The 24,423-nt window shown below is 41.9% G+C and overlaps 1 protein-coding gene across 9 annotated transcripts in view; it reads right to left on the bottom strand.

Annotated features, from left to right (window-relative positions):
- arhgef1 (Rho guanine nucleotide exchange factor (GEF) 1) overlaps positions 1-24,423 on the bottom strand; it is a 45,780-nt gene that overhangs the window by 3,493 nt on the left and 17,864 nt on the right. For 2 of the 9 annotated variants that reach the window (XM_030393139.1, XM_030393133.1), the window contains exons 2-31: positions 21,367-21,453; positions 21,139-21,252; positions 19,723-19,821; positions 16,993-17,035; positions 16,728-16,833; positions 15,534-15,674; positions 13,686-13,715; positions 12,376-12,487; positions 12,155-12,230; positions 11,941-11,970; positions 11,315-11,515; positions 10,567-10,708; positions 9,381-9,392; positions 8,479-8,643; positions 7,254-7,444; positions 7,021-7,167; positions 6,514-6,596; positions 5,970-6,095; positions 5,660-5,774; positions 4,719-4,819; positions 4,483-4,557; positions 4,301-4,376; positions 3,114-3,281; positions 2,933-3,020; positions 2,732-2,839; positions 2,579-2,631; positions 2,324-2,467; positions 2,092-2,217; positions 977-1,161; positions 369-473 (exon numbers count right to left, since the gene is read on the bottom strand). In XM_030393139.1, the coding sequence (XP_030248999.1) occupies positions 399-473; positions 977-1,161; positions 2,092-2,217; positions 2,324-2,467; positions 2,579-2,631; positions 2,732-2,839; positions 2,933-3,020; positions 3,114-3,281; positions 4,301-4,376; positions 4,483-4,557; positions 4,719-4,819; positions 5,660-5,774; positions 5,970-6,095; positions 6,514-6,596; positions 7,021-7,167; positions 7,254-7,444; positions 8,479-8,643; positions 9,381-9,392; positions 10,567-10,708; positions 11,315-11,515; positions 11,941-11,970; positions 12,155-12,230; positions 12,376-12,487; positions 13,686-13,715; positions 15,534-15,674; positions 16,728-16,833; positions 16,993-17,035; positions 19,723-19,821; positions 21,139-21,252; positions 21,367-21,417 (3,183 nt within the window). In that variant the 5' untranslated portion in view covers positions 21,418-21,453 and the 3' untranslated portion in view covers positions 369-398. Of the gene's footprint in view, positions 1-368; positions 474-976; positions 1,162-2,091; positions 2,218-2,323; positions 2,468-2,578; positions 2,632-2,731; positions 2,840-2,932; positions 3,021-3,113; positions 3,282-4,300; positions 4,377-4,482; positions 4,558-4,718; positions 4,820-5,659; positions 5,775-5,969; positions 6,096-6,513; positions 6,597-7,020; positions 7,168-7,253; positions 7,445-8,478; positions 8,644-9,380; positions 9,393-10,566; positions 10,709-11,314; positions 11,516-11,940; positions 11,971-12,154; positions 12,231-12,375; positions 12,488-13,685; positions 13,716-13,806; positions 14,246-15,533; positions 15,675-16,727; positions 16,834-16,992; positions 17,036-19,722; positions 19,822-21,138; positions 21,253-21,366; positions 21,454-24,423 lie in introns of those variants that run through there. The other 7 variants (XM_030393138.1, XM_030393134.1, XM_030393136.1 and 4 more) reach the window with 6 other exon arrangements.

Raw genomic sequence — 24,423 nt, 5'->3', positions numbered from 1 at the left:
TAAAAACAGATATATATGTAACCCTTTCTATCTTGTTTTACAATTGGTGTTTTATCAATTAACTAAATGTTCTGCATTTGTGGTCTGATTTTATCTTTAATCTATCCTGCCGACTGGTTACTGTTTAAAATAGCATTTAAAAAGCCATTTATTATTATTGTTGATGTTTTTATTTTCAGGAAAGCACGGAAATATTTTATACATTAGATGGATGCAAGAAATAGCTGTTACATTTGTTGTGGAAAAACATTTTGTGTCACCCCTGGTCTCAAACTGAACCAACTCCCTTGATAATGAATAACGATACTGAACCAAATACTTGAATTATACTTGGGTGTCAATTTAAACCTGTAGTTGAATGTTCTCACCTAGTGGCCAGCAGGTGGCGTGATGGTGTCTTACTGGAAGTGTCCCCCCTCCAGTGAGAACTTAGAAAGGGCCTCCTGCAGCTTGTGGTGCTCATCTTCTACAGTCTGCAACACACAAAATCAATATCACCTTAGGAACTGAGGACAGACACTCACATCCCCACCCCCTCACACACCCAGACACACACACACACACGCACGCACGCACACTCACTTCAACCTCCTCTTAACATCCTCTCTTCGTCTCCCTCGCTGCTTCTCTGACACATCCCATTGCAAGCGCTGGACATAATAGCCATTTTCAGAAAAGTCCAATTTCACAAGGCAATTTTCAGCCAAGCAATAACAGCAGTGGTTAAATGGTTTTCTATTCTCTAGTTTCTCTTTTGTGCCATTTTGGCCCCATTTGTCCAAAGTATACCGCAGCTCGCTCTTTACTTAAGTTATCCTCATTGAAATCCTTGATGCCCAACCGTGTGTCTCTTTCCAGTCGGCTCCTATCTTTTGTTATGTCTCTCATCTTTATCTGGCCCCGTCATACTGCCTACTCACAGCTTTTTTTTCCTATATTCTCATCTCTCTCTCCAACTGTTCACCTCCCCCCTCACCTGTAGTCTCTTTAGGTGTTCCTGCAGACTGTGGAGCCTCCTGCACACTTCCTCCATCCTCTCCTGGGACAGCCTCAGTGGTGCACTGATGCTCCTCTCATCCTCTCCCTTCATCCCTGCACCTTCTTTTTCACAAGAGTTATCGTTCTCCTCCTCCGCTCCCCTGTCTGTGCTCTGGCTTTCCTCTGTGGAAGGAAAGACTCAATTTAGACGCAAGTCATGAGTCAGTTTTGTTTTGAAGTAAATTCTGAACCAGCAAAACTGTAACTTGTAACAAGTAAAACCTTGGATTATATACTTTGATGAATTCCTCTGTAATGTCATTTTATGATGTAATGGATCTAAAAATCCTACTTTTAGAATAAACAGTAAGAGAATGGGCTCTGCCATTTTTATAATCATTATTTTGGGGGGAATGTTAAAGTGCACTATTCATGTTTAATTACTATTTTCAATGTTGGAATGCATGCAGGCGGGTTTTAGAAAATGTCTATCTAGGTTAAGAAGCCATACAACCAGAATTAAACAAGATGTTTAAAGGAACAATTCCACGTTATGAGAAATACACCCATTTGCTTATTTGCCTAGTATACAAAAAAAAGATTGACACCACCCTCATTCTTCTCCATTACATATGAAGCTACAGTGACGAGACTGTCAGCTTAGCTCACGCTTGCCTGCTTGTGCAGTGCATGACAGCTGCGCTGCTGAACTGTTGCAGATCACTCATGTGTGGCTTTGTTTTGCCATTGATAATTATCAATAACAATTACGATGTGATTCTACTTTACTCCAGTTGAAAGAGCAAGAAAGTGTGAGAAAAAAATAGGGAAGGCGGGAGAGAAAGAAAGAAAAAGAGTGCACTGTGACTTTTTCTACGGATACCGATATTAAAAAACTGTAACACTGGTTCAAATTCTGTATGACTGCTATTTTTACCAAGCAATGCAAGTGTGTCACGGTAAAAATAGGCGAGACTGATAAAGTGCTACTGCAGCCTCACTTGACCCGTGCAAGCTGTGCTATTTAAGCTCGCATTGTGTCTGCTTTAATCTTCTCATCTAACTTACTGCACGATATTGAATGACTGACTGTCAAACTAACCCTAAACCTACCTGTCGACTGACAGCTGTCCATTTCTTGACTGGGCCTCTCTGATTGCTCCTCTCCGTTTTCTTCATCATCCTGCGAGTCTTCTGACAGACTGATGCTGCCGACCAACAGCCTTTTCAGCGACATGACTAACACAGGAGACAGATACGGTGGTTTCATTATAACAACAGGTCAAGCTACTGTGAAAGACAGACAATCATATACAATTCATTTACAAGGAAGACCCTCATTCACCTTCATCTAAAGCACTGTTGGCCACCTTCTCCTGGTCGCTGTTGGAGTGGCCAATCAGGTCAAAGCCTTTCTCTGACAGGAAATCAATCAGCCTGTGCCTCGGGTCTGAAGACTTCTCATCCGTCAAGCTGTCTTTATCTCGATCTACAGACAGACACGAGGCTTAACTTTGGGTCGGGCTTACAGTAATGTGTAACAATAACATACTTGTATTATTTGATTGAGTGCTCAGCTGATAAAACACTGCGATCTCACCACTGCTGCTTTTCAAACTCCCATTCTCTGTTGGGCTCAAAGGGGCACTCAGCCTGACGGAGAGAAAATGACAAAAGAAATTAGATATTTGGAGATGGGTGAACTTTGGCAGGCAATGAATATATACACGCAGTTGCACATGCTGATACATACGCGGAGGGACTGAAGGGAGCTCCTCCACTTCCAGGAGGCAGTGTCAACCTCATGGGTGCTCCACTCTTTTTCAGATCATCCACTGCTGTTTTTATCACCTCAGTCCAGCTGTGAACACACACAATTCCGATTACAATCCATCCTATGATTAACCATCTGAAACAAACATGTTTGGACTGTGTATTTCTCTCTGACACCTACATTTTCCTCTCTCCAACAGACTGAGCCACAAGCTCATAGATCTGAGCACCGCTGTCCCAGGTAAAAATCACATAGAAGGCCTTTCGATCTGAAAAAAAAAAAGCAATCGGAAGGTTGAATGTTATTGATCTCAAAACAGAAGTGACTCTATATATCTGTGACACTACTGTGCACAACTGACCTGTGGCCACCTCACGTAGGAAGACTGAGTCCAGCTTGATAATAGGGCTCAGCATCTGCTTGCCCTCCTGCATGGCTATGTTACTCTTGCTCTGGCATTTGAGGACCATCTTGTCGTCCTGCTTCTGCAGGAGCACCAGCAGGTCTCCGAGCAGCACACACTGCACATCTGAGAGACGGGGAGGAGATGGAGGAGGACAGTGAAGCAGAGAGGATAGGAAAGACCAGGGAGGACGAGACGGAAGAGAATGACAGTGAGTTTTCTAAAAATAAGATTTGTTTTTGTGTTTTCATTAGATAGATATTTAGTTACTAATGTATTTATTACCAGTTCCCCATAGTTTCTAAAGCTTACAGCCTTGATTGTTTTAGTTTTTTAAAAAACACTATTTCTTTTTTTCTCTATTGTGTCTGTTTACCGTGGCGGCAAACTGCTGCATGCAGATGGACGCACAGGAATAAATAAAGTTGAAGTGAGATTAGTTTATTGAAGTCAACTGAATATATAAAAGGAAGTTAAGGTACCAATTAGGTCTCAAAAAACCCTCTGAATTGCAGCTGTGTTTTCCCTTTATAGCTTTATAGATTTATTTTACACATTTGAAAAAGGGAACTGAAAACAGAAAAATGCGATACTCTTTATCTCAACATCCCCAAATGTAACTGCCTTTGCATGCTGGAATCAGATAAAAAGTTTATTTTATCACATAAATATAATAAATATTTTAGAGTTGTTGGCAGGACTGGCCTAAAAAAATATTTAATTTATTTATCAGTGTTCATAAAGGGTTTAGCAGATGCTTAAATGTCTTTTTTCCAAAAGAACAAGTAGGGCACAATAAATTTCATCATTAATTGATCTGTTGATTATAATTATTTAATTATTTGATCTATAAAATGTCAGAAAATAGTGAAAAATGTCCAATTTCAGATCATGTTTAAAACCAAAAGATTCAGTTTGATGTGACATAAGATAAAAAAGCAGCAGAAATTGTCCATAATTGAGAGAATGGAAACCTTCTGCCACTTCTGCATGAAAAATTACATTGAAGATTGATCTATTATAAAAATTGCTGTCGATTATTTTTCTGTCAATCTACAAATCGTTGAATAAACTGAATGCTGAACCTCTAGTAATAGCCCTGGGCGGTTTGAATGCATTTAATGTACACACAAGCATTTATTTACCAATTGCCTTCTCCTTTGTGACTCTCCAGGTCACAGGGCCTTCATAAAGCATCTTCTTCTGAGTCAGGTCTATGCTCTAGACAAGACAGAAGCAGGATAATGAGAACATTTCTTGCAGTAAAGGCATCAAAGAACCAAAATCTGTGACCAGTGTGAGCAAACTTTGTTGAAAATAACTTTACCTTATATTCAGTATAAAGCTCATTACTGGGTTTGAGCCCTGATGTGTCCAATCTACGCTGGTAGTCCTTCAGAGTCTGGGAACGTAGAGAAAGGTTCGGGGGTCAGACTGAGGACAGAGTAGCAGTCGTCTAACAAGCACAGACCTTCAGAGGTCTCAAAATGAATTTACTCGACTCCAATTGGTGCTCAATCACGACATAACAGTGTGTTGAGTGATGGATTGTGTGTTTCTCACCAATAGGTTCTCCATCAGTTTGACCTCCTCATTGACATGGTTGAGGATCTTTCTGCAGCACTCTGCGCTCTGGTGGATCCTCTCCTTCTCTGTCGGGTTGTCTGTGGAGAGACAGAAAACACAAGAGTTGAGGAAAATACAGCTTTCACAGCAGAGACCAGACAAAAGCAATAAATCACGAGTGTAGACAAACATCCTGGATGGACAGCGATCGATTGTTATGCTGGTGTGCCTGAGGTAGTTGTGCAAATATTTTCCACATTGTTCTGACGCTGAAAAACCATCTTCTGCATTTGGACTGAAAATAAGGTACTAATAATTTATATAAACATGGACCATTATATGGCCATTTACCAGCTAACGTAATTTACATAAACACCAGACATGGAGTCATTAATGGATGGTCCTCTGTCCTCTGTAACAAACCCAGATGCAAATGTAGGTTAATAGGTCTGCCATTAACGATTACTTACATCATAGATTCATATTCTGATTATTTTTGCTCAATCGATTAAACGTTTAGCCTATAAAATGTCAGAAAAACTGTGAATAATGCTCATCACAATTTCCGAGAACCTTGTGATGTTATCAGTTTGCTTCTTTTGTCACAAAACCCCAAAACTCCTTGTTTACTGTCATGAATAAGAAAGAGAAGCAGCAACTCCTCACATTTAAGAAGCTGGAAACAGCAGGCGTTTGACATTTATGCTTGAAAAATGACTGAAACGATGAATCGATGATCAAAACAGTTGGCAATGAATTCTCTTTTGGTCTATTGAACGATTATTCATCTAATAAGGCCTACCAAGTCACCTGGCATCAGTAATAACATAATGTGTCTTTAATATGATTACAATTATGACTTTCACTCAAAAGTGATCCACAAACAGCCATGACACCCACACACACAAAAATACACACACACACACACACACACACACCTGTATTCTTGGCAATATTCTCGAGCAGCAACGGGTATTTGGTCAGTCTCTGCATCTCTATGGGAATGATGTCCTTGAGCTGCAGCCTGCGGCACTGGGGCCTACTCTCTGCCTCCTGGGATTAAAACACACAAACACACAACATCAGAATGGGAGCTCATGTATGGGATCACTTATTTTTACATTTTGTAAGTCAGTGCATTTTTTTGTGGATTTTTTGGTTAAACTTTAAGAATGTATTTATGAGTCACTTTATCTGTGTGTGTGTGTGTGTGTGTGTGTGTGTGGGGGGGGGGGGTGTCTTTGGTACCTGTATGAAGGCGTTGAAGCGTGCCTCTTTCTTCTGCCTGCTCTTGATCTGGTCCAAGGCCCACGATTGGTGGCTGCAGAAACGAGCTGTCAATTTCTGGAACCACTCCCCTTCTGTGCCCCCAAACTGGAACAAACACACACACGCACACGCACACGCACACACACACACACACACACACACACACACACACACACACACACACACACACACACACACACAAATCAGCGCTGTGTTGTGCTAGCCAAAAGTAAAGAATGAGAGGAATAAAGGAATTGGCTGGTAGAGAACGAGCTGGAAAAGCTACAGAGTAAAGACAGACAATATGATGGTGTAGCTGTTACAGCCAATATTTTCCTTTCATTAGATAAACACATTTAAGGATTCGTCTAAATGAACAAAATCTGATTTTGGCTCCACCACCGCCAATTTACGTTTAATTAGATTTTCAGCACATATCAGTCGGGGATTTCCTAAAAGCAACATGAATACGGGAAGAAAAGCGAAACAGGATGACAGAAAGAGAAAGATTCGGATGACTCACTCTGTTAAGCATTGTCGTGCTGATGGATTTCACGATGAAGCCGTCATCCAAACGCAGTTTCTTCAGGTTCTCGTAGAAGTTATCTAGAAATAGGAGCCCGAGACAAACAAGTTACTTAACAAAATACAGTAAGCAACTCTTCTCAACACAACACAGTCACAAAACCACTGATGAAAGCTAAGAGTTGAAACATTGTTCTCTGTCATGGGAAATTCATTTAAAAAAGGATGTTTTTTGTGACGTATGTCATTGTTTTTCACTTCTGTACTATCCTCGTTTACGCATCCAGTGACATCCTGTTTATATAGACAGGTTGTGTGTTCAGTTACCTTTATCACTGACAACAAACAGAAAAAAAGGAGTTTTAAACCGTTTCTATTTATTAGATTCACTGCGAGAATATTAGATTTGCCTGTCGTGTGGAAGGAGACCACTTCCTCATGTATCTGACTCTGTAAGGACACAAACACAAGTCAACAAAGGCCCTTTAGCAGCAGCAACACTCACGGTGCATATCAATGATCTCATCCAGGTTGGGGAAAATGGCGGCCAGCTCATTGGCAGTCAGGAGCCCCTCTCTCTCCAGAGGTTTTGAGAAGATCATCTGAAGGACACTTAGCATCCGTACATGGGCATGCTCAGTAGCAAACAACTCTGGAAAGGAGAGAAGGAGAAGACACGAAATGAGAAAGAGAGTCAATTTCATCCGCACACGTTGCTTCATCTTTCCTTCTCCTCACCATTGATGACCTCCTGCCTCTTGGTCTCCTTCTTGCCGAGACTGGACAGGGCTTCAGGGGAGGCCAGCTCCCTCCAGTTGGGCGGGTCCTGCTCCAACTCCAGGAGGCCCGGCTCCATCTCCTCCAGCTGTGGGGAGGGGCTGGTGGGGGACTGGCCGGGCCCTTCAGCAGCCAAAACTGGTCCTTCAAAACTGAAGAACGAAGGAAGCGGGGTGATTCATTTGGATTGGTGACTTCGACATCATTCAAGTATGACCCAGGTGGCTATCAGGTGATGGGACACACAGCCTGGCTCTTTTCGAGGCTGTTGGCTGGGGAACAACAGTAACTGCGAACAGCTGGTTGTGTTTCTAAATGTGCACCAGGGATTTCTCAACATTAGATAAGGTGAGGATGTTAAATAGCTACTGAGAGTTTCTAGTAGATAAACTATCTATCAATGTCCTGTTAGCTTAGTTACATGTTAAAAGGGACAGATATTGGCCGTAGGGATTACTGCCATCTTTTGAATATAATGGAACTACATGGCAATCGGCTTGAGATGCTCAAGGAGCCAAAAATACATATTAAAGCCTGTAATCATGACCCGAAACTGCTCTCCACTGGACCTCCATACCTCCATGACAGCAGCTGTCCTTGTAAGTATTACACAAGAGAATTTACAAACAGAAATGTCTTTGACTGAACTTGACCTCTGTTGTCTTACTCGGGACTTGAAGACATCCCCGTCTGGTTCCTGACAGTACAACTGACAGCGGTGTGGATTTATAGTTGACTATGAACAAGTGAATTAACCCTTAGTAAAGGGTTGACACCTAATGCTTACTGAACGGTCAACTGTGACCTCAGTCAATAATCATTCCCCTAAAGAGCTAGATGTCACTGAAAATGAGAGTTTAACAGTTAGTCGGTCCCTGTCAGCCACAGCATAGGTCACCTATTAGAGACACATCCATCAATAATGAGTAAGTAAACCTATCAGTCAGATTGATTCAGGAGACAATGGAGCCTTAAGAAATAACTTACTCACTAAAACAATAATTCATATGTCCTGGTTCTGAATGAGCCATGTGGGATTGATCCATGAATATTCTACCAACTACTCAGTTTAACTGCTTTTCTGGTTATTTGAGCAAAAGAGCTGCACTCATTCCATTTTATCTGTCTGTGATTGACAGTCTGTCCCTGCTGTGCACCCTTAAAGAGCGGGTTGTGTCCATCTTACGGATGGAGGTGCTGGGGGGTGAACGGGGAAGGTGATGTTGTCGTGGTAGAGGGCGGCTGCAGGTCCACATCGCTACGGGAGCGAGACTGTTTGACCCGGGATGAGCCACGGCGCCGAGAGGAGTGCCGGTCCACGCGGGCACTCTCGCTACGCGCCACTTTCCTACTGTAGGGAGGGAAGGTGGGGGAGGACGGGGGAGGGATGACAGAAATAGAAAGTAGGAGCAAATGCAAGAAAGGACAGATGGATGAGAGGGCGAAAACGGGGACAAAAGTATTGAAGGAAGAAACAAAGAGATGGCGAGAGGGAGTGAAAATATTTTTTCACGGAAAGGACAGTCGGAGAGAAAGAATAAAATCATGTGCAGTCAGTGTGCACAGACATTTGTGTTTATTATGAGGGTAAAGAGGACAGATGTTTAAAAAGGCACAGCAACAGGGGATACATACAAGAAAGAGAGTTGTTCAAAATGAAAAATGACATCAATAAAAGATAGAGAAAAACAGTGAGTACACAGTGAATATGCATGACGACATGCATATACTGGTTAGACAATGAAACGAATGCTTCATATAATGTAGCACTTGAATGCCAGTACTTTATACATGTTAAGAAAGTCGCCATGCATTTCTTCTACATAATGTCTGTACCATGAGTTTTCAGTAAGACAACTTTAATGTTATTTATGTCAACAAACAGTTCTGTCAATCCACACAATGTGCATTCACGCCAACTAAAAATAATCCAACAATCAAGCTAATTCCTTCACAAACAGGTACAAGATACTTAGCCATGAAGTGTGTTTGTGTTATGTATCAGGTCAAGTGTTTGCACGTGTTTGTTGTTTGATCAGTATAAGGCCTGAAGTATGTCCATGACTCTGTCAAGGCGCTGACACCCACCTTGTCTTCCGTCTGTAAAAACACGGGACACCACATCGTTACAAGCCCGCCTCCACACAAACTATTGTAAGCCACAGTAAGAACCACAACATGCAACTACAAACCCCAACATAATGAACTGAACAAGTTAACCACCATCGGAGAAGAGCATGCCGAATAAGCCCCCTGGCACAACATGTAACCACGCACACACTGTTGAGACAAGCAGGACAGGGGACTGGCCCTGGCCAACGACAGACGCAGACATCTTGAGAAGCACATGGGATGAGCAACAAAAACTACAATATATAAGTGAACTAAATACCAAACTAGTGACTTTGTCTTATACCTAGCTGTTGACTAGGTTGTTAACCTTCACAGGGTTTAAAGCTTTAGCCAAACTTTGGACAGAGGATGTGCAATCTGGCCACTCATGAAGGCATCCACGATCCAGTTTCTACAAATTTCTATGTTATCCTAACATTTCTGACTTAAATGCCAAACATGTTTACTGGACAGAAAGTTGCAGCAAAGCAAGGCTCATCTATAATTCAGTGCCATAGAACCGTAAGAGTTACAAGTGTCTCAAATCTAGCAGAAATCACCAGCGTACTGACCTGAATCCAATAAATAAAATACAGTATAGTCAGAACTGCAAAAAACGCTGCCTATATGCAACAATAACTGCAATGAAGCTCTGTTGTAAACAAGAGGAGATGCACAACAGGACGCACAGACAAAGAACACGCACAAAAGAACACAAACAGGACAGAATGATGTTAGGAAGAGAGCACACAAGCCATTGTGAGAAGAGAGAGGACAGAGGGCATGAGGGGGAAGTGAGGCAAAGGGCTGGAAGAGAGGACTGGGTCGGAGTTCACCTGGTGAGGGTCCTTCTCAAAACTGCAGGCTCTGTTAGCTAGCGAGCAACAGGCAGCACGACAAAAGCTTGCACACAGCAGGGACAGACTGCTGGGGGAGTTTTACCACGCTCCCTCAGCCGGAGCAACTTCAGACACGTTTCCTCCCTCTTTCCCTTGAATCGATACAGTCTTTACACTGTGCACCTCCCATACAGTCTAATTATAATCTGATTACAGTCTCTAATCCTGTAATATTTTATACTCCATTACTGAGTCATTACATTGGAGTTATAATCTCACTCCCTGGGTGCTAATGGTTTTTTCACCACCTCTATCCTCCTTACCTGTCTTTCTCCAGATTTTCCTCTGAGGGAATGTCGCTGGGTGCGAGCAGCTCCCCAACTGTCAGCCCTCCTCCCAACCCAACAGGGGACACATCACCCCCGTCTGAGAAGGTCGGAGGCTCTAAGCGATTGCTTAAGAGGCCTGGAAGATTAGAGAAGGGGGCGAGAGAACAAATAAGGGGCTATGTATGTTATTGTTTTGCTTAGAGAGAAAAAGTTGGTTATTCCAGTAAACTGACAAATGTATATCTCTTTACAATAATAAATCATGTGTTTTAATGCCGAAAATCCATATCTTAATAACTGGTAGATGGCCTTTCATGAAATCCATGGTCTCCAGAGGATGAACCCTACTGACTCTGGTGATCATAGGGCCACTATGACATTTTTGCTTTTGCGTAAATCCTCTCAACAACTGTTGGACAGATTGCCATGGAACTGACCATATTTAGCCAATGTTAGCATGCCAACAAGCAAAACCCGTACAGTATATCATATACACAGTACTAAATATCACAGTTGTAAATAAAGCAAACATTGTAACTGCTAAATATTAATATGCTAGCATTTTCACTGTTAGCAAAGTAGCATGCTAACATTAGCATTTAGCTCCAAGTTCAGCCTCACAGGGCTATTAGTGTGTCAGTTTACTTATTTAATTCATCAGTTTATTGCCTAATAATGTAGAAGTTACTCTGGTGGTACACTCCAGACTGTAAAACAAAGACTAGACAATGAGAAGCCTCACCATCGATGTTTGAAGACTCGGGGTTGTTGGTGGTGCCGATGTTGTTGCTGGAGCAATCACTGATCTCTGACCCAGTCAGGGAGGCGGGGCTTCCAATGGAACCGGACTTCTTGCTGGTGAGGGATGGGGCTGCAGGGTCAGTCAGAGAGCCCCTGCCTGGTGTTGGACCCTTACGCTCTGGATTCGGTTTCTCCTTTTCCGCTGAAGAATGGGAAGAGTGCAACCAATATTACAGAACATATCTACTGACATGCAGATGCAGAAAAAAATGACCCAAAGGCACTTCAGTCAGTGAAAAAGGGACAAAGACTATGACAAAACAAACAGACAGGATAAGTATGGTGCAATCATCTGTAGTAAATGAGAGGGTTAGTTTAGCAAAAGTGAACACCCACAACCCTGCAGATGAGTGTGCAATGTGTGAGGGTTTATGGCAATTACAAAGTATACAGTACCTCTCATTTTTCTAACGACCATCCTGAAACACAAAATCACCTAAACCAAACCCCACCCACCTCCCCTCCCAGTGTGATTTAGGACATGCATACATGCTTATAGGTTGATTAGTAGGGACGTGATCATTCTACAAATTAAAAGGGGGGTTGGGGACTCTAGGCGGCTAGTACCTTCAGCCTCCGTTTTAGGTTTGACCTCAGCTGTAACGGGAAAGAAGGGCAGGACAACATGTTCTCATATCCAGAGTGTTCATGGGCATGAATATTTAAAGATGCAAAATATAGCTCTGTAAGTCACTATAATATTGATATGAAGATTGTAAAAACTTTTAAAATATCATTCAAAAAAGGTCAGCATAATGAAGCTCAAAACGCAGATACATACTGTTGCCTGCAATCCAGCTGGGGATGCCAGGAAACACGCCTCTGGGCTTGCCTTTTGTGGATTCATCCTTCTTATTCTGGAAAGATAACACAGGCTTGGCGTAAGAGAGAAGTTGAGTTTAAGGGCTGCAAAAACACAAATATCCCCTAAAAGGTTTTGTGAGGACAGTGCAGTATAAATGCAGCGTGTGTTATCCTTCTACACAGATGGTGGAAGCTTACCTTGACCAGCTGTCTCCTGAAGAAGCCTCCCCTCGACTTCTTACTGTCGACCGCCCTGGTTTTAACCCCGAGGTGCTTCATGTAGAAGGCCACCGCTGTGAAGATGGATTGGCTGTCGGAGAAGACAGAAAAAGGTTTAATGATTAAGTTATTAATAATATCAAATCATCGTTAAAGGGGCTCTACGTAACAGTTTGTAGCAATTTACATGCATTAATCACTTTTTTACTGATCATATGCGAGCTGATTGTGACGTGATAGGAAAATATGAGATGTTCCTGTCGCTCTTGGGTTTCCTGATGATTTAAGTTGTTTAATGCTGCTGCTCTCAAATGTCTCGTCTCTCCACTCCGCTAACAGAGAGCAACAGTAGCTAACGTTAAGATATGGAGCTCAGTAGCATAAATTACAACTGGCTTCCACAGAGTCCCTTTAATACTCACAGTATATGGAAATGTATTGTTATACAGGATTTTTTTTTTTATCTAAATACATAAATTTATGTTCATATTTGTTTATATACATGCATCTGTCCTTAGTAGGTTTCACATTAAGGCCATAAAGTCTGAAAAATGTTACAGTGAGGTGTCTGCATAGTCTCTGGCATCTCTGTTGTTGAAATGAGAGAAGAGTTTGAGGATGAATATGAGGGTGTTCAGATGCAGATATGGGAATAGGGAGGTGGAGCACTGATGATGTCCAGAAAAGGGAGGAGGAGGAGGAGGAGGAGGAGGAGGAGTTGAAGGAGGAGAGAAAAAAGATGACAGACAGAGACAAAGGAGGAGCGGAGGAAGAAAAAAAAAGACTAAAAGGAGGAGCCTCCCGGGATGTGCACACAACAAAAGTACAAGTGTCTCGCATCACCAGTCAGCGCACAATTTTACAGAGCATGCTGTCTGAATACATCGACTGCAACATAAAGAACTTGAATCACAAAAGGACCGGAACTAAACAAGAGAAAAGCATGAAAAACCCGATGGCATGGCAGGGAAATCATTTTCTATATGTGAACACTTTCAAAAGTTTAAGAATGCATCTCAGTCAGTTTACAAGATACTGTTATGAAGTGCAGTGACAATTTTATAATAGAAAGTATAAAGATATATTGAAGGAACTTTTCCCTAATAGAAAAGTCAAAGTGTTTCAGTATTTGGTGCACGTGAGCCAGTATGCAAAACTCCTGTGGTTTGACCACACCCAGGCTCGAGAAAAACGTGCACATCAAATCAGCTCCACATGCACAAAAACACACCCAAACAGAACTCTTGTGCAAATATTTTAAACTTTATCAACAAAAAAACTGTACTCACCATTTTTCTTCATCCGAGACAATCGACGGTCTGAAAGAACAGAGTCAGGTGTTAGTGGTGTTGCTGTCAGAAAGATACAAATGCAGAAACAGACTTACTCGTCGTGCAGCATCAAGCTCACCTCTTCTTTTTAAGTAGCATTTTTCCTCTCTCTTGCTCGACTGTTTGTTAAGTGTGTTTTGGGCCGGTGGAATCTGAAGCAACTAAGCTTTTCCTGATTCAACTCAAAGCTGATTGTTGTGTTATTGTGTTCAGAGCAGAAGCTATTGAACATATTCCAAAATTTGAACAAAAAAGTGAAAAAAAAAAAAAAAAACAACAAAAAAGATCAAAAAAGTAAAAGATGCATCAAAAGCTGCACCTCTGCTCGCTCTATCAATCTTAAAACCAAATTGCACTCTTTAAGATCTGCAAATGCGTCAAACTACTGTCTCCGGACTTCCTAAAACTTTCTCTGCTCTGGTTCGTCTCTGTAGTAAGCTGTCTGCAAAAGTCAGAAATGCTCCAGCACAGCGGAAATGTCTATTTAACCCTGTTTTTGTCTGATGCAACACGCAGGCAAGACTGGAAATTGGATACCCATGTTTTGCTTTGAACATAAAGGGTGGGAGGGGTTTCCCCGGGATTTCCCTGCATAATCCAATCAAAAGGTCCGGTTGCCTCATCCTCATCCCCAGAGAGACCAATGGGAAACAGCTGGGGCGAGGTCACTGTGGTGGGTGGGTGGGGGGCGTTTGAAGGGGGTGACGGGGTGCAAGAGTGTGGGAGAATGTAAGATGAGGGGAAGAGAGAGATGATTGTCGGGGCGAATGAATAGAGAGAAGCTGAATGAATCGTTTGTGCATTTGAGATACAGATCCAACTGTGTGATCGTAATTGAGGGAGACAAAAGCCGAATTATCGTCTTTTTGATACAGTCGGCTTTGTCGGCTTTTTTGTGTCTTCTTCGCTGACAGCGCGGTTGTTTCCACAGGATGAGTGCATCGCCGTTCATTTCTGTTGTCCGTTTTTTTCTCTCTCTCTTCTGACAAGATGAAGTTGGACAGTCTTCTGCCCTCTCCCTGGCCTCTTCTCCCTCTCTCCGTCTGTCTGACTCACTTCGCGTAGAGGATAACACATTGTAGTTGGCCACGGGGTCAAGGATAGATTAACTTTCCCCCAGATCTCTTGCTTTCTTTCTTTAACCGTGTCCAGGGCAGGAGCTATCCAGCATCGATAACCCTCTGGCCCTTTCTCTCTTCCGCTGTGTAACCCACCACAACAACACCACCACTATCCCTCCCGCTGGTTGGCAACATGCCAGGGGAGAGCCTTCCTGCCAGCGTGGCACTGCTGACTCCATCTTTTCCTCTCTGCCTCTTCATTTCCTTCTTGCTCCATTGTGCTCTCTTCCAATCACGGTTCCCTCTCCGGCTCTCCAGTCCACTCAGCTTGATTTTCCCCTTCTCCTTCTGTGTTTGTCTCTGTTCACTTTGCACTGTATTGGTCATGTGCACGGCTGAAACTGAATATACCCGATGTAGGGCTTGAAAGAAAGTGTAATGCCAACTTCAGAGGAAATAAATCCAAAATGGCTGCTACTAAATACTAGTGGCAACGAAAGCCAACTGTCGCCTGTGTCTCGACCAAAAATCTGCACTTAAACACCACAAAGACATTTGCCGATGGTCAACGAGCTTGTACGTTCTGCGCCTGCTTGAGAGGAAACAATGTCTGTGCAGAAAGAACCCTAACCCTTATACGGTTGACAATATTCCTGCAAATGTCCACAGCAGCTTTTCCTGAAGTCAACACTCAAAAGCTTAATTTTGGTGTCACGAGACATAGAAGAAAAAGAGGAACGCTCACTGTGTCTCAGACATCTTGTCCAGCAGATTTTCAGCTACAGACTTCTCCTTCATCTCCATCGGGATGCGGTCGGTGGGATAGTGACTCTCCACGTCAATGAGCTCAGCCTCGTTGGGGGTCATGCCCATCATCCTTTTCTGCCTGTGAAAGGCAAAGCAGAGGGTAGTTGAATTAATAATGAATAATGAAAATAAAGGACTGATGCAGTACGTTGATGAGCCTTTTCAGCTTCCACGAGCAGAATGTAGATGAAGAGGGCTGCTCAGTGCACTACCATTACTAAAATGTGGTTATTCGTGGCAGTTCCAAGAGAGCAGCTGCTGAACAAAACTTCATAATTCATTAAACAACATAACTCTCCATAACCAAATCTGCTTATTATATGCCTTCTAAGGTTTGATTTACTGAAAATATTGCTCCCGTTTTTTTGACAGCTCACTCTCAAATCTAGGATCGAGATGTTAATCTAAATCAAAGGCAACCCACCTAAAAGTTCTTTAGTACAATTTAAAACAAAGTGCTGTTGAAAAAGAAAATAAGAAATAGATCAAGATGACCTTTTCCTTCTCTTGATGCTTCAAATCACAGTAAAAGCCTTCCAGCAAAGACAAATGTTTATTGACTTTAATCTTGAAGGAGCCAAAGTAAGTTTATAAAGAGTTGTGTAAATCTAAATTTAGGCATTATTTGCACACAGTAGCAGTAATAACAAGTTAGTTGAGAAAGCTGCAACGGATGAACGTCGGATGTTTAACACACATTATTTTTATACATCCTCGTACGACTTGAAGATAAATGCTGTCGTGAAAGTAGAAATGCTTACAAATACATAGAAAAACTGAGACATTTGTCATTTAAATTGTGTTGAAACACCACACTATTGCTTTAGTTGTTATTAAGAGGAAGTTTTCTGACTTCCTCTTAATAGCAACTCAAAGTGAACTAGAATTACTGCTTCATTGTGTCCGCCTCAATGCAATCGTCAAGGTGCAATTTACATCAATGTCTCTCCAGACTTATAATACATGTAAAGACTTGAGGTAATTTATGTAGTTAGGTTTTTTTTTGGCAAAATGAAATCTCAAATCTCACACACACTCACTGACACAAAATTTGTGAATTTACAAAATAAATATTTGGGGTGTGGAGAGTTTTCTTGACTGGCTGAATGGAATTCTGAATGTGGATTCTCACTTGAAATCTTCCAGCTGTTTGGCCACTTCGGCCGCCTGCAGGGCCTGAACCTCGTGAGCATAACGTCTTTGGGTCTCGTCTGAGAGCAGATCTGGACGGGTTCGGTCTTAGAGAAGGCAGGGGCGGGCGAAGTGAGTGAAAGAGAGTAAAGAAGACATTGCGTGAGGATGATGTCTGTGTGTGTATATAGCTTAGAATATAGAATGATTCTTAGTTAATTAATTAATTGATTAATCAATTAATACACCACATGAAAATAACTTACCCAATTCATAGGTTACATTAGGTGGCGCTGCCACTCTGAGAATCTATAATGTGGAGAAAAAGATAAATGGAAACAGAAATGATGTTAAGAATTTACAACAGAAGATTGAAGATTATTTTAGCTTTGATCTATTATTTAGCCATCTTATTAGGAACATAAATCATCACTGTATCAAAGTAAGAATACAGCAGTCCTGTAGTAAACCTTAACAAATGTTAACTTCTTGTTGAATCTGTTTCAAAGAGGTGTTAATTCCACTTTATGTTTATTTTTGAGTCAGACTGTGCTGCTGTTTAATTGTTAGATTGAGGCAGGGTGTTTATATTATTTTTTCCACCCTATTAAGTCAACAATGGGCAGGCTAACAGAAACAACTCTCTATATAATGCAGTTCAGTTTAGCACCATCACAAACTACAGCCTCCAAAATGATTAAGTCAAATCAACACCTCGACGAATTGATACATTGTTCAGTACAGTACAGTCAAAAAGTTGTGAAAAGGGCTCTTCACAGCTTCTGAATGGCCAAAGTGACATCTTCAAATTGCTCCTGTTGGCGAAACGACAGTCTACAATCCAAAAACTTTAGAACTAACAATCAAAAATGAACCAGAAGTTAAATAAAACCTTAAACATTTAAGTAGCAGCGACAAACACATGTTTGACTGAAACAATGAATCATAAATACCTTTAAATAAACGGATCGCTTAATCGACTAACCACTGCGGCTCGACACCTACATATATTAATAATAATAATATATATAATTATTTCTTTGTTATGCGTTGACCCAAGAAAACAGCGTGTGCCGTGCATCAGTGGTGAAGAATCAGAAAAAAAGAGTGCAGTAACTACATCTCACCACAAGGGGTCATTTAAACATCAGAAATAAACAGACCGAGAGAAAAAAAAAACACATATTCCAAGTGGGAAGATACAGCGCTCTGTCACTGACATGAAAATGACCACATGGGCTGACTTGAAGTCAACGGGTTTACAACAGGGATGGGGTTTAAAGGGAGAGAGAGAGACACTGAGAGAGGAAGACTCCTCCTAAAGGGCTTTCCCACGATCCTGACAGGAAGCAGTGGGGTCAGACAGACAGAGAGACAGAAAGACGGGGAGCGCATGACATGACTGACGTGTACGGAGAATGAGCTGTGGAGAGGAAATGTAACAGAGCAGAGACAGAGGCCAGGTGTACAGGGAGGAAAAACAGGGAGGACAGGCAGAAAACTGAAGGATGCTGCACAGACACACCGAGGACAGACAGATCTAACAAAGCCGACACGCATTCGTGCAGACTGCAGCTGTACAGCGTATCAACTCTACATCTATATTGCAAAGGCTGCTATGTTCTTCTAAATTGATTATTCTATGATGCACACCTTCAACAAGACTCTAAAAAGCCTAAAATCACAGAAATATAAAACAGAGTGACCATTACAAGTCTTAAGTGAGATTTAATATTAATGTCAGTCAGTGTTAGGACTACCAAAAGTGTTTAAATACACAAATTGATGCAAACACAAGTTTGATAATTCAAGTCGATTAACTTTTGCGAGATCTGCTACAGTAATCACAATAAGGTACCGAGTCCAAACAAAACCCAAACTAAGGTTTTCACAGAAAGTTGCAGCAAACCCAGGAAAACAGCCTTGACTTGTGTTCCCCAAACCCCAAAACTGACATTAAACACAAAACACAAAAGTCCCAACACATACAGATGCTGAGTCCAAACACGCCAGGAAAATGTAATTGCATATTTCCCTCCCTTCTCTGCCCGCTAACCTGGTGTTTTTGTTTCCAAGCGTCACACAATTTATTCATTTCCTCTCAGGTTTCTTGACTGACCTGACTTTCAAAGTCGCCAGATCAGATCAGATCAAATCAGTTCAGATCAGATTACTGTACCATTCTAACTTTCTGTCTTGTAGTCTGAAGTCTGAAGTCTTAAGTCGTTGTGGTTATGCACACTACATGATGGGTCAGTGACAGGGATTCACACGCTATAAAGATCTTACACAAGGAACAATCTCAGACAAGTCAGTACGGTCTCCAACTTGCAAGCGACAAGTGACACCAAAGACAAGAAGTCCGAGTATTTTGTGCTTTGATTTGCAGTGAAAAAATAATGAAGAAATAGAAAAGACTACAGGCAAGAGCTGGAGGTAAATAGATATTTTTGCCATAAAAACATATAGCTGCCAGCTCATATTGTGGTTCGGATAGAACAACAAGGTTAAAAACATTGAAAGGCTTGTGTGCCGATGAATTCTTATAGAGACTATATAATTGTACCCCCTCCCTACCAACAGACGCATGCAAAGACTGGGTTCAAAGAGCTACTGCAAATGACAGCAGAGGAGTTTCTGCTCTTAATCAGCTTAGGCTTGCTGCAGGACACCCCAACCCATCCTCAACTTGACCAGATATTAAATCTTTTGGCCATTTGCGAGGCACTGGCGAGCTCTCGGGTATCGTCTTCAAACAGTTCACAGGTAGCGATCGATTCGAGCACCAATCGGGGACTTTGGTCGACGATCTCCAAAAACTGTCAGCAAGAGGAAAATCGAGGCCACAATCCTCAAGTGGGAACGCTGCATTATTCTACCATAAGTTTACAATAAATCACAAATGTGTTCATGTGTTCGTGATAATCAGGATGCCATCCGCATCCATCTCAAACAGTCAATCTCTTACAGCTAATGAGGTGTAGTGTGCTACTTACTGCACCCTTGTCCAAGAAAGTGTTGTTGAACTCCACAAAATGTTTCTTGGTCTCTTTGGTGCTGAGGGTCTTGAAGAGGTCAGCATGAAGGTAACACAGCTGAGAGAGGAGGGAGACGGACAGAAGGTCAGTGACTGCTTTAATGTCCCGCATGCTGTATTAATGCCCTCCAAAGTTTCTGTGTTTCTGAGTATCTAACCTCACTATCAAAAAAAGGTCACAAGCTCATCTGGCGCTTCAAAGTCAGGAGGCTGACACTTGTGATGCGCTGACAAACTTCTATTCCCTGAATGACCCTCAAAGAGGTGAAGAGTTTAAGAAGGGAGAAGGCTTCAGGTCTTTTATCCACACTGGAGTAAAGCGTCATCAGGAATATGACTCCTGCTGTGTGTCCTATACAAGCTACAGCTGCTTAAAATAAATCTTGTAATGATATGGTTTGGTTTGGTTTGGCCCTCATGATTAGATAATATCTATCAGGTGAAATACTAACTCTTTGTATTTACAGTTTCTTCTCAATGCATCGAATCAAGCACTCTCTGTTTAACCATCTGTCTGATTACTTGTTCCGAGCAAGCTGTGAGTAACTCGTGTCCCAAACATGGTTGGCTGTAGGCAAAGCTTTGTCACTACACATTAAATCTGCAGTGTAGCATGAACAACTTGTTCTACTTTTGTAGATTTAGTTTGCATGTCCAAACTAGGACCTCTTTAGAATCTGTCTGACTCCTCATATGGCCATTTATGGATTATTTGTTAGCACCTAGCACCTGTTTCAACTAGTTCTGATCTGACTAAATTCATCAGGCCATTTTTCTGTATAAATGCATATATAGTGTGGCTGAAACAATTATTTTTGTTATCAACTGACATACAGAAATATATTCTCATGAATCAATACATTGCTAAGTATAAACAAAGTCAGAAATAAATGTAACCTGAATCGAAAGTCAGATTATTTGATTGATCTTTTATCATTTTAATGTCTTTCAAAATTGTCTTTGATTTTCTGCCAATCCTCTACCTGAACAAAGGACGTTCCATCCCAAAATCAAAAATAAATATTTTTCCTCTTACATATAGTCTAATCTATCTATCTGGATCATTTTGGTATAATATAATCCCTCTCTCCAGAAATCACAACTAGATGGATAAACAGCATCACAATTAAGAGGAAAAACTTTTTTTATTTTTTATCTGGGGGGTGAACTGTCACTTGTTATTTCAGCAGGAGTATGGACATACAGATAAACACACTCATCAACACAGGCTGCAGTGAAAACAAACTTCAGCTCAAACTTTAAGGCCGTATTGATTAAAACAGAGGCACATCTGATCCGTCAGACTTGCATCAGATGGACTCTCTATACATTTTGCATCGACCGTGTGTTACATTATGGAAGTTGAAGGTCTCACCAGGGGGGCAGGGTCAAACTGTAGAATGACATGCTGCATGAAGACCAGCAGGTGGGCCGGCCGGTCCTTCAGCTGATCTATGTTGTTGAAGCATGGGCACTGGTCATCGACCACCTGAAAGAGAGAGAGAATACACAAATAGAGCCAAGAGACACGCAAAACAGAAAAGAAAAATAAGGTGAGAAGCGATGGTAACGTTCAGTTCAGCTGCCACTCTTGTTCACTCACATCAGTCAGATCGTTCTCGAAATCCTCATCCTCGGCCCCGATGATGCTCATGGCTGGGTTAGAGCACTGAGCCCCAAACACGCCCTGCTATGGAAAAAGGGAAAGAGAAGGAGGGGGGAGGAAGAAAACAAGACAATTAGCAAACATTACGTGCTATAACTTTGAACCGGTAGGCTACCTCTTTGACATCCTGAGCCCCCGCTGAGCAGAGCCAGACATAACGACAGATTAGGGTTTGGACACGGTGAACTCTACAAGTGCAAAATAACATCAAGCGGAAAGAAGGGAAAACGTCCCAGCTTCCAATCCCACCTCCTCGGGCCTGATGCGTCTCAATGGAGTAAGTAAGATCGCATTAATATGAGCCAAGCGAGGCAAAGGAATAGAAAGCAAAGGCTGAAGTTTTGCACCAACTTTGCTCTAATGACAAAGCCTGCATTATTTATAATATTTACTTGTGATCAGTTGAGCTTATTCTCTCTTGAAATAAATCATGAGGCGACTGGGGAAGGGACAGTGATAAAAATGATAATGAAGCAATTAAAAAGCTTTTTTAACTAAGTAAGTTTTAGTTTTTCATAAGAGATCGGAGGGTTTTTTCTCTGAAATGCTGGAGTCCTCTTCCCTCAGGCTACACTTAAACATTTAGTTTAGGTGTTGAAATCATTGGGGAATAATGTGTTTAACATGCACTGCAAAAACAACATCTTCGATCTGAAGCTGGGCCGAATTCTGCCACTGAAAACAGTTATTCTGATTTAGTAACAAGCTCAAGAGGAAAAGAGCTCCTCCAGCCACCGTGATGCAAACCCTGCAGGTCTAAAAATGTAACCCAACTAATCTGAAATCAGAGGTTTATGCCAATCCCTGCCTTCGAAATCCATGAATGGGAAAAAAATGCATCAGAGCGGATGACCAATTTACCCCCACCCTCTACACCCCGCACCACTTCCCCTGCACGCATACACACCCAAAACACACAAATAACACATAGCTCATGTACTGTACTCGGTTCTCTGAAGGCTGCAGACCCAGAGACGCTACCGGGGAACACCCAAACACACACACACACACACACACACACACACACGCACACACACACATCTGAAAGCCCAACAGCAACACTAACCATTGTCCCCTGCTAGGTGAGTACAGAGGGTGAGAACAGGGTCAAAGAGGTGTAAGTATGAGTCAGAGGAAAAAGTGAGTCGAGGGAAAAAAAAGCCTTAAGAAACTGTCTGTGAATTGTTATTTTATAGATTCAGAGTTATGAATGCTGTTTCTAAACTTTACAGTACCTCAAGCTCATCATTAAGCACAGGGTTGGCCGGCATGACGACACAAGTCTCCACGTAACATACGATACGTGAGCAGTGTCTTCTCACCGTGTTTATCCCAAAGCTAAAGGTCAGGGGTGAGTCTTTATTCTGTAAAGACTTGAAAAACCTGGAATGATCTGCCTGAAAAGATGCACTGAGCCGAGTCTGTGTACTCTTAGAAGTGCAGAAGCCAGATGTTAGCAGGTGTTTGGGAGTTTTTTTTGGCCAGTCTTTATGAAGTAATATTCCTCCCAACGATGTCAGTGAAAGTGGCACACACAACTTTCCCCCCTCGCGTTTTCAACTGGTATTATTGTTGGTGTCACTGTTAAGACAACTGGACTGATTCCATTTTCCTCAGAGTCGCACGTGACAACAACACAGGACAAAATGCTGGTTTATCCAATCATTTATATAAATGGATGGCCAGTTAACCTTCCACTTCCTGGTTGACGCAGGCTTGGTGGCCGTCTAAAGTATATAGTGATGATGAGGTTTGTAGTGAACCAGTGTTAACGCGAATGGTTTCATTATTCTATATCCATTACATTGTGCTAAACTGTCTCTAGGGCGATGGTTTGATTCCCCTGGTCTGCATGTTAAAGTGTGCTTGGGAAAGATACTGAACCCCAAACTGCTCCTGATGTGCTGGTCAGCAACACCATCAATGTATGAATGTATGTATGAATTACTGTAAGTCGCTTTGGACAAGAGCATCTGTTAAATATAACCCACCATGTTTCAAGTCTGTCTTGTTTAATTCTTATTTTATGTCATTGCACTATTGTGATTTTCTGTTTTGGCCTTAAGGTAACAGTCCAGCATCTAAATGTCTAGATCTTCATTATATATTCTATTGAGTTGAGTGTTCTTAAATTATCCAAAACATTTTTTAAAATGCTCAAAACTAGAAAAATCAGTAATTTTACTCGCAGTAATGACGTATTTTATCTAGTCGCCTGTTGCTATAACATGGCAGAGGGAAAAAAAAGAAGATGCCACGAGAGTGAGGAAGGAAGTCGGCGAATGTGACTAGACCTAACGTGAATAAAACTAGACGCCATGAGCATTTCTGTCCCAGTCATGTAGATTTTTTTTCAATGGAGACAACATCTCCCACGATCCTGATTGAGTTAAAGAGCGCTGTTGTACATGTTTGCATGCTCAGATAGTGTTTAATCATATGTGTGGTTATGTATTATCGAAGTGTTTTAAGTAGGAACTGAAAAATCTATTAGTGGTTGGGGTTTATAAGGAAATGTGACTGTGTAAACAACCACGATACGATTCATGCCCTGAACACAGAGTGTGTGACTGTGTGTGTGTGTGTGTGCGTGTGTGTGTGTGTGTTTGTGAGGTCAAGGTGAGTTCTTGTAAAGAGAGAAGCAGTGCTGATAGTCGGGGGGGAGAAATACAGTGTGTGAAACAGACAGACAGACAGAGAGAGAATGTGTTCATTCATGGTCATATCCAGTGGGCTGCGGTTTGAGAAAGACCAGTGTTAGAGCAACATGTGTAGGAGGGGTTAGACAAACAGAGATGCAGGCCACGGGACATACACTGTCACAGGGACACAGACAGACTCACAGGGACACACCTCCTTGTTTTCACACACAACTGGCCACTGAGCACCTTCCCCAAACCGAAACCCGCCAACGCCACCTTAACTAGACAAACACAGTTCTGTCACCATGACGACGACAACAACAACACTGATAACTGACTAACACTGCAAAAG

The sequence above is a fragment of the Sparus aurata genome, chromosome 17, assembly GCF_900880675.1.
Source record: "Sparus aurata chromosome 17, fSpaAur1.1, whole genome shotgun sequence".
Classification (NCBI taxonomy): Eukaryota; Metazoa; Chordata; class Actinopteri; order Spariformes; family Sparidae; genus Sparus; species Sparus aurata.
Note: the sequence above shows the minus strand (reverse complement) of the source record. Positions and strands in the feature narration are given on the sequence as shown.